Here is a 13,908-nt window from a genome sequence, read left to right on the forward strand (position 1 = left end):
CATTTCTGTATTTTCTTATCTGCTTCTTTGTGCTGTGGGATGTACTTCTGGACTCCTATTTCATAAAATTCACAAAATTTTTTATATACAGCATTTAAATTTTGCCCTCTAAGCTCATTTTCCCAATCCGCTTCTAAGAAATACTTCTTTAGGTCTTGATAATTTCCCTTTTTATAGTTTAGGCTCTTTTTGTAACTATCATTGCTGTTTACTATGTCATATGCTATCCTGAAGTTATAATTTATTACTGCATGATCACTTTTGCCGAGTGGAGGGTGATATATTAAGCTGTCAATATCATTTTCTTGCCTTGTAAATATTAGATCTAGCACTGAAGTTACATCAAGTCCTCTTTTTCTGGTGGTTTCCCTCACATGTTGCGTTAAGAAAAACTCTTGTACGAGATCCAGGAGCTTTTGGTCCCAACAGCTTTCTTGGCTATTTATATCTAGAGTATTCCAATTTATATTTGTATTGAAGTCCCCAGTTAGTATAATTCTTTCTGATTTCTCTTCCATTTTATGTAGCAATGATCTTACACTCTGAATTGTACTCTCTGCCAGGTCCTCATATTCGTCTCTTTCCCATGTGTTTGATCTGGGTGGCATGTACAAATTGGCTACAATTACTTTCCCTTCAGATGTGTCGATCTCTACTGCAATCATTTCTACTTGTGATGGTATATCTAGTTTTATTTCCTTGACTTTTAGATTTTTCTTAGTTAATATTATAATTCCTCCTCCTTTTTTTAAATATCTGTCTCTTCTCCATATATTGTATTCCTCTAAGTTTAGTATGTCATTTGATATCCTTGGTATTAATTTTGTTTCAGTTAGGCATATTATTTGTGGTTCATTTTCTCTGACATAATCATTCATCTCTAGTAATTTAGATACCATTCCATCCACATTTGAGTACATCAACTTTATCATCTTGTTTATATACTTGTCATGACATGGTTCTACTACCTTCCTCCTTTTTCTTCCATCCTGTTTGTGTACCACTTTCATACCTGCAATCCTATTACTTTGTAAAAAAATTTCTTCTTCTCCTCTTCTGATCTTCCCTCATTTTTTGTTTTTGCTTCCTCCCTTTTCTCTTTCAGTAATTCCAGTTCCTCTTGTGTTAGGCATCTTTTTATCCATACATTTTTGAACTCCTCTTTTTCCTTAAGATTCTTTGCATTTTTTAGTATCTCTTCCACAGTGTTTACACTCTGGAAAGTCACCTTTAGAGGTCTTGTCTTGCTTTTCTCGTATTTCCCTAACCTTTTGTGTTGCTCCATGTCGTTACTACAGATTTCCTCTGATACTTCTTTCAGTAAGCTCATTACATTTGCCATCACCTTTTTGTCTCTTGTGATCTTGTTTTTAACTTCTTTCTCTTCTATACCAGTGATTACTATTGATTTGTTTATCTCTACTGAATCTCTAACTAACTTTGGATTGTTTTGGATTATTCTTTTCACCTCCTTTTTAATGCTTTTTTCCTGCACCCTTGTTTCTAAGTCTTTCTTTACTTTCACCATTTCAGCATACGTGGTTTCTACATCATTTTTGTAGCTTTTGCACAGCTTCATTCACTTGTGTTATCTTCCCCTCAATATCACTGCTCTGGTCAATAAGACTGCTAACTTGCCTAATTGTCTCTGTGTCATTTTTGAACTCTTCCATAACACTCTCGTGATTGACTACTGTACTTGCCATTTCACTCATTTTCTTCCTAAGTGTACTCAATTCCACTGTTAGTTCACTGATGGTTGTGTCTTTCTTATTTGCCTCCCTTCCTAGTTTTTCTATTTCTTCCTTTTGCAAATGCATCTGCTTCTTTATTTCATCAATTTCATTTTTGAAAGCCATTTCTAGTTTGTTTACACGTTCAACCAGTCTATTGTGTCTCTACTTCAACCAGTTCTTGGTAGAAATCATCATTTTGCTTTTTACCTTTATCCCTTTTCTTTTCCAAATTTATTTTACTGAAGTATGTATCCATTTTGCAATACTTAAAGTGCAAAGCATGTACTTACAATCTCCGTGTTGTTGTAGTCTAAACAAACCTCAGAGATGACTCAGCGTATTCTTTTGTCTTGGTTTTATTTCCTGTTTGAACAAGTCTTGTTTAAACTTATTATTTTTTTTCCTTTTAATAATGAACAATCATTTAGTCTAACCTGGTACTGAGCTTGACTCATACAAAGATACTATTTAGGTAATGCCACTGGCCGTGATGATTTGGTACGGAGCGCCGGTGTCGCACGTCCGCCTAGCTTGAATCCCTCTGTGTGTGTGTGTGTGTGTGTGTGTGTGTGTGTGTGTGTGTGTGTGTATTTTGGGCAGCTGAAACCACACATTCAAATCGCACCAAAATTGGCACAAAAATCGCAATAAATTCGTTGATGTGAAAAAACTTGGTCCCATCACAATTGAAAAACTTTTACTATATTTAATGAGCGATCACATTTTGTCCAAAAAATGCCACTCCAGGCGCCTGTCATGAGATCTTAGAATTTTTTGCCAACTAAAATAATCTACAGCAGCACGAAAGCCCTCCGCAGGACCAAGTGCGAGGGGCCTGAAGAGCCCACGATCACTTGTACATATGATGTTTAGTGATTAAAATCAAGGGACATATTAGTGTAAATCACTGATATGAGTACTGTAATTGCTTTTATGTACTTGTGAGCCATTGGCATAGCCAGGGGGGATCAAAGGGGTTGGCTAACCCCACATGAGCATGAGCTCTATCCCTTTATGTTATTCTCATTCTACCTTATGTGTGACAAAAGCTTAATTGCTTTTTTGTTCGTACATATTTGAACTTAAAATATGATCATACCCAGTGCATACAGCCTCAAAATGTCCCTGAAATTGATAAACTTTCAAAACTTTCATTGGGGAGATCACAAGGCCCCCCAAACTCACCAGCTATTTGGGCTCACATTGCTCACCATCCCCCTGCCTTGTGCCCCCCCAGTATCACAATTATTCCTACACCTTTGTGTCCTACAGTACATTTTTCGCATTTTGAATAATAATAAAAAAAAAAAATGTACCATACTGTACAGTAATCCCAGCCTTAGCTGTAAACAGTCTTTGCAGTGTACAGCATCCAACTAGTGTTTTATAACTCATAACCCTTCAGTTCAGCTATGTCACTTGTATTTTGCTAACACCAGACATTTTATTTCAGTTCAGGAGAGTTCCCATATTGGAAAGAAATTAGAAACAACCTCCATTAACCTCTTCAGTGATGTGACATTGCTTTTCATTTAGTTGCTGTAGGTTGGATCCCTTGTAACGAAGGGGTTAAGGAGGAAGTATGTTTTGTGCATAGAACAAACTTGCCACCCCAGCTCATAATGTGATAGCTACAAACCTAAATGCCAGGTGTTGCCCAGTATGTAAGTTTTGAGAATGTCTTCACTTTCCATTACTGATTTTTATATTACATGCCATCTACCAAGAAGGCATTCAGAATTGTAATTGCAACTCTTAGTCTTGAATGCACAAATATATACCATATAGGGTGCCACACTAATCATTGCGTCACCAGTAATATTTTTCATTTCACATTGAGTGACAGAACACTTCAAGCATAGGAGATGAAGACCAGATTCTTTACTATAAGTGTAAACTTTCATATGCTCTTCATTGTTACAGGATGTTATAAAATTATGCTCTGTTATTGTTTCTCCTTTTAATGTAACAGATTGTTATGATAGAATTCAGTACCATAAATTGTATGATATTATACTGTACTCACTGTATTGCATTTAAAGTACAGGTATATGGCTAATGAATGAGTCTTGGTGACAGGTGTGTGGGACAAAGGTGCAACATTACTGCTGATTAGACAGCTGGACAACAACTGCAGAAAAGGCCTGGGTCAGAATGGTGGGACCCGCATGAGGATCCGGGTGTGGGAACACATCCGCCAGGTCTTGGCTGCCCATGGATACCAGTCAGTACTGTACCACTATTTAGTACTACATTTGGAAAAAATATAGCCTGCAGTTCAAGGTGTTTTGATGATTAACCATCTCATTTCTCTGGGATCATTTGTATATTTTAAAGAAGAACCTATAGTACTCAGGGAGCAAAGAATTACAGTAATCCCTCCACTGTCCGATGTAATAGAGCCAAAGTCATGTCCGGAAAGTGGTCCCATCCGGAAAATGGGCCCCTGCCTGCTGGACTGGTACTTAAGGACCCTTACCCAGCCTAACATTGAAAGCCACCTATAAAACTCCCTACCAGACATGCATAGCACCTATTTAAACCTATTTAAGACCATGGTCACACCAATAATGGACATAAAACATGAAATAAATGAAAAGAAACCAAAGAATGAGGAATTAGAAGTGACTGTACCTCAGCCAGGGTACTTACAGCACATCTGTGGCCACCTTCTCTAAGGCTTTGGCAGTGGTGAAAATGCTCTTGAAACATGTACAGTAATCCAGTGTTGTGCTGCACATACAGTAATTCTTTTGCACTGTTAGTTATAATTGTTTAACACTGCACATTGTTAATTCCACCATGCCAGTTTCAACTGCCAGTTTGCACTCCACAGTTAATCCTTTGCACTCTAAATTCTAATTTCTTAACACTACACAACACTGTAAATTCCCGTGTGGTCTACTGATGAGGTATTGCAGTTTATTCACTGTTTATTCACAAAAAACGTGCACGTGTGGCTTCCACTGTGATAAGCATGTACTCATGATCGAAGTCAGGCAGTAACTGTTGGTGACGGGGAAACAGAGTTGCCAGATCGCAATGGCCACATTACCAGACTCCTCAATTTTCATTACCAAATTTAACATTTCATTACCAGATTCATAAAGCTAGCATTTATTCTTCACTAATTATATATACAGGTGGAAATACATGTAATCACTTTCCTTATAATTGACAGCATGTTGATTATTTTCACGCTATGTAGGCTAGCAGATTAATCAGAGAGAGCAGACAATCCACCATCTCCATCCTGTGTATCCTGATACATGTGAAAAATCCGTTTGGTAATGCATTATTCTGACTCATTACGAAACGAATTTTTCATTACCAAATTGGACCACATTTGGAAATGAAAAATACCAAATGGCAACCCTGACAGGGGAGGGGGAGGAAGGAAGGGGTGAAGGGGCCATGGTGTAAACAGCTGTTTGGCGCCGTGCGGCAATTTCAAATTACGGGAGGGGAAAAATCAGATTGGGGCGGGGGATTTTTTCCTTTTTTTGGCCATTTTTGGGTTCTGAAGGTCCAGGCCCACAATGTCCAGTAAGTGGGGTGTCCGGAAAGTGGGGGTCCGGATAGTATAGGGATTACCATGTTTACAGTGCAGCCTCTAAAATTCGAAGTGCCTATGTCCACAAACTGCTCAAACTTTTGGCACATTCAGATTTAGACACACACTGAGGTGGTTTGGCCATGTGGAGAGAATGGAGGGTGAAAGACTGATGAAGAGAGTGTATGTGAGTGAGGTGGAGGGGGGAAGAGGGAGGGGGAGGCCGAGGATGAGATGGAGGGATGGGGTGGAGAAGTATATGAGAGAGGGGGGTGTGAGTTGGGAGCAGGGCAGTGAAATGGCGGGGGACAGGGCGACTTGGAGGCGATTTGTTTGTGGCCACCCCAAACGGGATTGAGGCATCTGGCAATAGATAGATAGATAGACAGATTTAGACGGAACATTTGTCTGAGTATCCTTGTCTTAATTCTCGTAGTTTAGCATATTTTTAAAAATAAACTTTGTAGTGTTGGCTAACTTGTTTACTTCAGGTATCCTGTTTTCCAAGGTTATTATAATGCTCAGGGAGCAAAGAATTATTTACAGTGCAACCTCTAAAATTAACAGTGCAGCCTTTAAAATTCGAAGTCCATGTGTCCACAAACTGCTCAAACTTTTGACACATTCAGATTTAGACGGAACAATTGTCTGAGTATCCTTGTCTTAATTCTCGTAGTTTAACATATTTTTTTAAACAAACTGTATAGTGTCGGCTAAACGTCAGGTATCCTGTTTTCCTGTTTGTGGTAGGTGGGGGGAAACCATTTACTATGCTGGGTGGTAACCATATAACCAGGGATTCTGGCAGGTTTAAGTGTCTCCCAGATTCCCCTATCCAATATCACTTAATCATGTCAGTCGTTTCAGAGAGTCTCGGATGGCCCAATACCTGCCCAGGGCCCCAACCAAATGGGCAGACTCACGTGGCCATGTGAAATGTGAGAGGTGTGAATGAGGAGAGCAAGAGGGTGGAAGTGGTGAATGTGTTCAAGAGTGCAAGATGTGCTGTGATGGCATTGTGTGAAATGAAGATGAAAGAGTGCGAAGTGGAGGAGTGGGAGGGTGTGAAATGTGTAAGATTGGGAATGAATGGGAGAGGAAGATGTAAGGAAGGAGTTGCTTTGTTGATGAATGAGGTGTGACAGAGTGGAATGAGAGACTGCAAATGTGTCAGCTCGAGGTGTATGTTTGTCAAGTTCAAGTTTGTGAAGGTGAAAGTGGCAGTGATTGTAGCTTATGCAATGTGTGAGAACAGGAGTGAGAGAGAGAAAGCAGGTTTTAGGATGAGCTGGGTGAAGTAGTGAGAGAAATGCCCAGGAGCTATAAAGTGATCGTGATGGGGGATATGAATGGAAGAGTAGGCACTGGTCCTGAGGATAACATAATGGGTTGTTATGGAGTACCAGGAGAAAATGATAATGGGAATCGACTAAAGGATATGTGTCAGGAGAGGAGTTTGTGCATTTGTAATTCTTATTTCAAACACAAAGATGCACATAAATATACGTGGTATAGAGGAAACGGAGATCATGTGGAAAGAAGCCTGATTGATTACGTGCTCAGAGAGAGGTTGATGATGGGAATGGTTGCTGATACGAGGGCTGTGAGAGGACGATGTGGAGGTCTGTCAGATCATATGATCATGGTATGCAAGATCAGATTGAGAGGAGTGAGGTGGGTCAAGAGAGAGAGGAACAGTCAGGGAGAAAGACTGAAAGTTGAGAAGCTGAGGATCAAAGAAATGGCAGATGATTACAGGACTAAAGTAGAGGGTGAGTTAGAATCAGTGAACTGGAATGAAATGGATCTAGACAGCCTGTTGAATGCATATAGGGATTGCTTAGTTAGGAATGCTAAAGTGGTGTGTGGTGTGGCAAGAGTATCAACAAAAAAGAAGGGTGCGGCACGGTGGGATGAGGAGGTTGAGAGAGCAGTGGAGGAAAAGAGGAAGAGGTGGCTAAAGTGGTTACAGGATAGGGGTTCAGTTGAAATAAGAACTGAGTACCTGTATATCGAGAGCAAGAAGCACATAAAGAAACTAGTGAAGAGGAAAAAGGAGGAGGTAAATGATGATCTGGGAAGAAAAATGAATGCGAACTACTCTGAAAATAGGAAGTTATTCTGGAAAGAGGTGTAGAAATGTAGAAGTGAAAGTGGAAAGAAATGTGATGGTGTGAAGGATGCAGGTGGTAGGTTACTAACCCATGAAGTAAGGACCAGATAGAAAGAATATTTTGAAAGCCTGTTGTATGGGAATAGAGCGAGCAGAACGCCTGTAAACATGATTGGTTTTGGGGATGTGCAGAGAAGGAATGCAGTGCCAGGAGACGAGACACTCGCACAAGTGAAGAGTGCTGTGAAACGGCTGAGAAATGGGAAAGCAGCTGAGGTTGATGAGGTGTATGCAGAGATGCTTAAGTGTAGAGGAGAGAGTGGAATGAAATGCTTGTTGGAGATATGTAAGAAGGCATGAATGAGTGCAACTGTGCCTGCAGAGTGGAAAAAGGCCGTGATTGTACCCCTGTACAAAAATAAAGGTGAGCGAAGTGAGTACAAGAATTATTGTGGCATAAGTTTATTGAGTGTGGTAGGGAAGGTATATGGAAGAATTATTATAGAGAAAGTAAGAGAGATATCAGAAGTCCTAGTGAGTGATGAACAGGGTAGTTTTACAGTGGCAGAGGATGTGAGGATCAAGTATTTGCAGAGAGACAGGTAGCAGAGAAAGCTTATGAGAAGGACCATAAGGTGTTTATGGCATTCATGGATCTGGAAAAAACATATGACAAAGTAGACACAGAGGGATTGTGGAAAGTTTTGCACATGTATGGTGTAGATGGTAAGCTGTTGGGTGCTGTCAAGAGTTTTTATGATGGTAGCAAAGCATATGTAAGAGTTAATGGGCATCTAAGTGAGTGGTTCACGATTGGTGTGGGCGTGCGACAAGGTTGTGTGATGTCCCCATTGTTGTTCAATATGTATATGGATGGGGTGATGAGAGAAGTAAAAACACGAGTAATGGAGAGAGGGATGGCGCTGGTAATGAATGGTGATAGATGGAATATCTCAAACTTGTTGTATGCTGATGATGCAGTACTACTTGCAAGTACCAGACAAGAACTTGGTAGGCTAGTGCAGAGTTTTGCTGATGTCTGTGGGTGTTGTGCCTTGAGAGTAAATGTAGAGAAGAGTAAAGTGATGGTTATTGAGAGAGAAGGTGACTCCCAGTGTGATGCCACAGTGAATGGGGAGAGACTGGAATTGGTGAGAGAGTTCAAATACTTGGGTTGAGTGATAGAAAAGAGAGGAAAATGTGCAAAAGAAGTTGAAAGTAGAGTGACACAAGGAAGAAAAGTGGCTGGTGCTATGAAGGCCTTGATAAGAAACAGAGGTTTGAGTGTTGCAGCTGCACGAGGCTTGCATGAGGTAGTGTTAGTTCCAACTTTAACATATGGGTGTGAGACTATGGTGTGGCACGAAAATGAAAAGTCAGGAGTAGGAGCTGTGGAGATGGGACTGCTGAGGAATGTATGTGGAGTACAGAGAGTGGATAGGATACGAAATAATGTGATTCGTGAAAGGTGTGGAGTGAGGAAGTCGGTGGACACCAGAATAGAAGAGAGTGTCCTGAGATGGTATGGTCATGTGGAAAGAATGGATAACAACAGAGTGGTAAAAAAGGCATACCTGAGCAAATTTGAAGGAGGGAGGAGGCAAGGTAGGCCAAGGAGAATGTGGAAAGATATGGTGGATGAGTGTGTGAGGAAGAGAGGTTTGGAAGTCGGTGAGGCTAGGGAACTGACAAGAGATCGAGCTGGCTGGATGAAATTTGTGAGGAGAAGTGCATGATCAGGGATTTTGGCAGCCATTGTGAGCATGGCAGCATCCAGATTGACTCAGTTGGATACGTTATGTGAAGCTGCAGAATGTGGTGAATGTTTTTGGCGTATCCAGTGGAGCCAGGATTCCAGGGGCTTGAATGATGAGTGAATGGAAGTGTGGCCTATTTGGATTGGGCAAGTTTGTGTTGTCTGGACATTGCTACTCCTCACCCTGCCCTTGGGTGGGAAAGGAGGTCCAGATGATGATGATGATGATTATAATGCTGCAGTTTGTCTTTTATCTGTTAACTCAAGCCTAGGGTAATTATCAGTATAATGCTCGTTACTGATCATAAAGTGTTTCTCTTGCCCCTTTCGTGACATCCTGTATGCTCACTTCTGTTAAAACATTTGCAAGATGTATATCATTATTAACATTCATCAGTAAGTTGTAAGGGAAAATAATTTTGCATTCAGTCATTTATTTACACAAGTACATGAATGCACACACATCTCTCACCACCAGCTATTGTTGTGTAGCATCCAATCAGCAGATGTATACAGTAATCCCTCCACTATCCGATGTAATAGAGCCAAAGTCATGTCCGGAAAGTGGTCCCATCCGGAAAGTGGACCCCTGCCTGCTGGACTGGTACTTAACCCCTCCGTGGCCGACGGCGTCAAATGACGTTTAGCCGATCAATGGCTGCAGGCATCGTTTGGGCGCGGCCTATAAAAAACTGCAAAAAATTTTGGGAAGTGAACGAACGTTCTGAACGTATTCACACTGACCTACACTACACTCCCATACACCTCATCAAGCAGTTCAAAGCCTGCTGCTGTGATGAGTGGATTTTCAGTTTTTTCGCTCCTAGCCATGCCTAAACAAGCACAACTACACCCATTATCTCGACCCAGGCAGAACATATCATCTTTGTCCTCTCTTTCAAAACACACACAACCACCTGTTTATGAAGTAATACAGGCACATACAAAAAGACATAATAATAAGTAAAAAATACATTTTTGTCATGGTATCTTCACCTATTTGCTCAGGTTTGCTGTAATGGTTTGGATCATTTGATGCAGTGCAACTTTTAGAAAACTGTGAAAACCTTCGGGAAGTGAATGAAAATCTGGGACATGAGACTGACCTTGACTTCACCCTCTCACATATCTGTCAGTTCACCACCTGCTGTCATGACGGGTGGATGTACGATTTTTTCACTCGTGGCCATGCCTAAAAACACATAGTTACACCCATTATCTCGATCCAGACAGAAAATACAATCTTTTTTCTCCCTTGCAAAACACATACCACCACCCTGTTTACGAGACAGCAATATATATTGTGAAAATAACAAGGTAAAATGATAAAGGTGAACGTAAAATGATAGAGAAAGATGAACATGTTATTACGAAAAAAATACGTTTTCCCCCGTTTGTAAACTTATTTATTTCTGCTTTGTATCTGTATTCATAATAATTAGACTTCTGAAACTGCATTACAATTCTATTTTTAGCCATGCTCGTGGTGTGAGAGCTCGAAGTTGCAACTCAACATCCATATTGCTAATCGGATCTTACCCTTCACTTTATTCTCTCGTTGCAGAGTTTAACCTTGGAGGACGTGCAGTTTTCTCACTTAGGACCGAAAATTCAACTCTTTCACTCCCTTTTTCAAGCATGGGCACAACAATAACTTAAAAAATAACTTGAAACTGCCATAAACATATTTTATATCAAAAAGGTGAAAAAGTATTCATAACATTTTTTTGCCAGCCATTCCTAACAGATTATGTACTGAAATCATTCGATATCATCATATATCATATATGCACAACATTTCAGCACCATTTGTATTGTTTTGGGAGGTAAAAAAAAACAACAACAATGCCTGCCCAGTTGCATTGCAGCAGTCCCCTGGGCGGCAATATCGGTTGCCAATATTTCTGCAACTTCTGCACTTCATTGCAAGCCATAAAATGCATCTAGGAAGCTGGGATTTGCACTGTTAGGTACATCTGAACTATCTCTTCAATATGGCAAGAAAAAAAAAATCAATTTTTGAAACTTCAAAAAATTGTCCCGGCGTCGGCCTGGCATGCACGGAAAATTCCAGGCCTTCGGCCACGGAGGGGTTAAGGACCCTAACCCAACCTAACTTTGAAAGCCACCTAAATAACTCCCTACCTGACATGCATAGCATCTATTTAAACCAATTTAAGACTCTATTCACACCAATAATGGACATAAAGCATGAAATAAATAAGAAGGAACCAAAGAATGAGCAATTAGAAGTGACTGTACCTCAACCAGGGTACTTACAGCATGTCTGTGGCCTCCTTCTCTAAGGCTTTGGCAGTGGTGAAAATGCTCTTGAAGCACGTACAGTAATCCAGTGTTGTGCTGCACTTATAGTAACTCTTTGCACTGTGAGTTATAATTGTTTAACACTGCACATTGTTAGTTGCACCACGCCAGTTTCAACCATCAGTTTCAACTGCCACTTTGCACTCCACAGTTAATCCTTTGCACTCTAAATTCTAATTTCTTAACACTGCACAACACTGTAAATTCCCGTGTGGTCTGCTGGCAAGGTATTGCAGTTTATTCACTGTTTATTAACAAAAAATGAGCACGTGTGGCATCCACTGCGATAAGCATGTACTCGCGATCAAAGTTAGGCAGTAACTGTTGGTGACGGGGAAACAAGAGTTGCCAGATCGCAATGGCCACATTACCAAACTCCTCAGTTTTCATTACCAAATTCTTAAAGCTAGCATTTATTCTTCACTAATTATATATACAAGTGGAAATACATGTAATCACTCTCCTTATAATTATCAGCATGTTAATTATTTTCATGCTGTGTAGGCTAGCAGATTAATCAGAGAGAGCAGACAATCCACCATCTCCATCCTGTATATCTTCATATTTGTGAAAAATCCGTTTGGTAATGCATTATTCTGATTCAGTATCAAACGAATTTTTCATTACGAAATTGGACCACATTTGGTAATGAAAAATACCAAATGGCAACCCTGACAGGGGAGGGGGGAGGGTGGAGGAAGGAAGGGGTGAAGGGGCTGTGATGTAAACTGCTGTTCGGTGCCGCACGGCAATTTCAAATTACAGAAGGGAAAAAAATCAGATTTGGGGGGTATATATATATATATATATATATTTTGTCCATTTTTGGGTTCTGAAGGTCCAGGCCCACAATGTCCGGTAAGTGGGGTGTCCAGAAAGTGGGCATCCGGATAGTATAAGGATTACTGTATTTATTTATATACATCAGCACAAATCATTGATTCAGTACCAAACGAATTTTTCATTACCAAATTGGACCACATTTGGTAATGAAAAATACCAAATGGCAACCCTGACAGGGGAGGGGGGAGGAAGGAAGGGGTGAAGTGGCCGTGATGTAAACAGCTGTTTGGTGCCGCACGGCAATTTCAAATTACAGAAGGGAAAAAAATCAGATTTGAGGGGGATTTTTTTTTCTTTTTTTTGTCCATTTTTGGGTTCTGAAGGTCCAGGCCCACAATGTCCGGTAAGTGGGGTGTCCAGAAAGTGGGCATCCGGATAGTATAAGGATTACTGTATTTATTTATATACTGTACATCAGCACAAACCATTGATTTGTGATATGATGCTTAAAGAATGAGTGATGAAAAAGAGGACTTATGTACCTAGGAGGAAAACATGGAAGCTGGAAAACCAAGTAGTAAGGGATGCAGGGATGCCTCCTGTAGCGTGATGAGGAGAGTAGTGGCTGAACTGGGAGCCGTAGACGGAGGCGTTAATGAACAGTACAGAGCCCTCGAGAACAATCTCTTGAGAGTTACTGATGTAATATGTGATTGGACAAGAGAACCACCAAGACATAAAGTAACTTGGTGGTGGGATGAGTGTGTAGAAGCTGCAGTTAAGGAGAAAAGAATGTTTTTCTGGGAATGGGAGAAGAGTGGTAGCAAGGAGGAATACTTGGCTGCCAAGCATATGGCTAGAAGAGAGGTATGCAGGGTGAAGTCTGAGTCACAGAGACTTTTACATGATAACCTAAATCATGGGGAAAGGAAAAATATGATACTTAAGGTGGCAGATCAGATGTTGAGGGATAATTGGTATGTTATAGGTGAGCAGTGTGTGAAGAATGATGAAGGAAGGGTAGTGGTGAACAGTGAGGATATTAAAGATGCGTGGAGAGAGCATTATAGGTGGTTGTTGAATGAGGAGTTTGACTGGGACAGAGAAGGTTTGGAGCCGGCAAATCCAGTGTTTGGCCCGTGGCCTTTGATTGATGCTGCTACTGTGAGTGAGACAATAGGCAGGATGAAGGTGGGGAAGGCAGCAGGTGTGTCTAGGTTGACTGCCAAAATGTTGAAGGCCTCAGGAGATATAGGGGTGAGGTTAGTCACTGACATGATAAATATGATTATATATGAGTGTGTTGTCCCAGATGATTGGCTGAAAAGTGTAATTGTAAATGTGTATAAAAGGAAGGGTGATGCCCTGGAAAGAGGAAATTATAGAGGTATAAAGCTTTTAGATCAGATAATGAAGGTAATAGAGAGAGTTATAGAAGGTATGATTAGAGAAAGAGTGAATATTGATGAGATGTAGTTTGGGTTTATGCCAGGTAGGGGGACCACTAATGCCATATTCATTGTTCCACAGCCTCAGGAGAAATATATTAGGAAGAAAAGGGATCTATATTTTGTTTCAATTGATTTGGAAAAGGCCTTTGACAGAGTCCCTAGAGAGGTGGTGAAGTGGGCAATTGAGTAAG

At 40.6% G+C, this 13,908-nt stretch overlaps 1 protein-coding gene across 1 annotated transcript in view; it reads left to right on the forward strand.

Annotated features, from left to right (window-relative positions):
- The window catches only part of LOC145393549 (uncharacterized), a 252,668-nt gene that overhangs the window by 64,135 nt on the left and 174,625 nt on the right, over positions 1-13,908 (forward strand). The window contains exon 6 of the mRNA XM_080267700.1: positions 3,816-3,960. Coding sequence (XP_080123826.1) covers positions 3,816-3,960 — 145 coding nt within the window. The remainder of the gene's footprint in view (positions 1-3,815; positions 3,961-13,908) is intronic.

The sequence above is a fragment of the Coenobita brevimanus genome, chromosome 24, assembly GCF_032717465.1.
Source record: "Coenobita brevimanus isolate Jiangsu-jjx chromosome 24, ASM3271746v2, whole genome shotgun sequence".
In the NCBI taxonomy this organism is placed as follows: domain Eukaryota; kingdom Metazoa; phylum Arthropoda; class Malacostraca; order Decapoda; family Coenobitidae; genus Coenobita; species Coenobita brevimanus.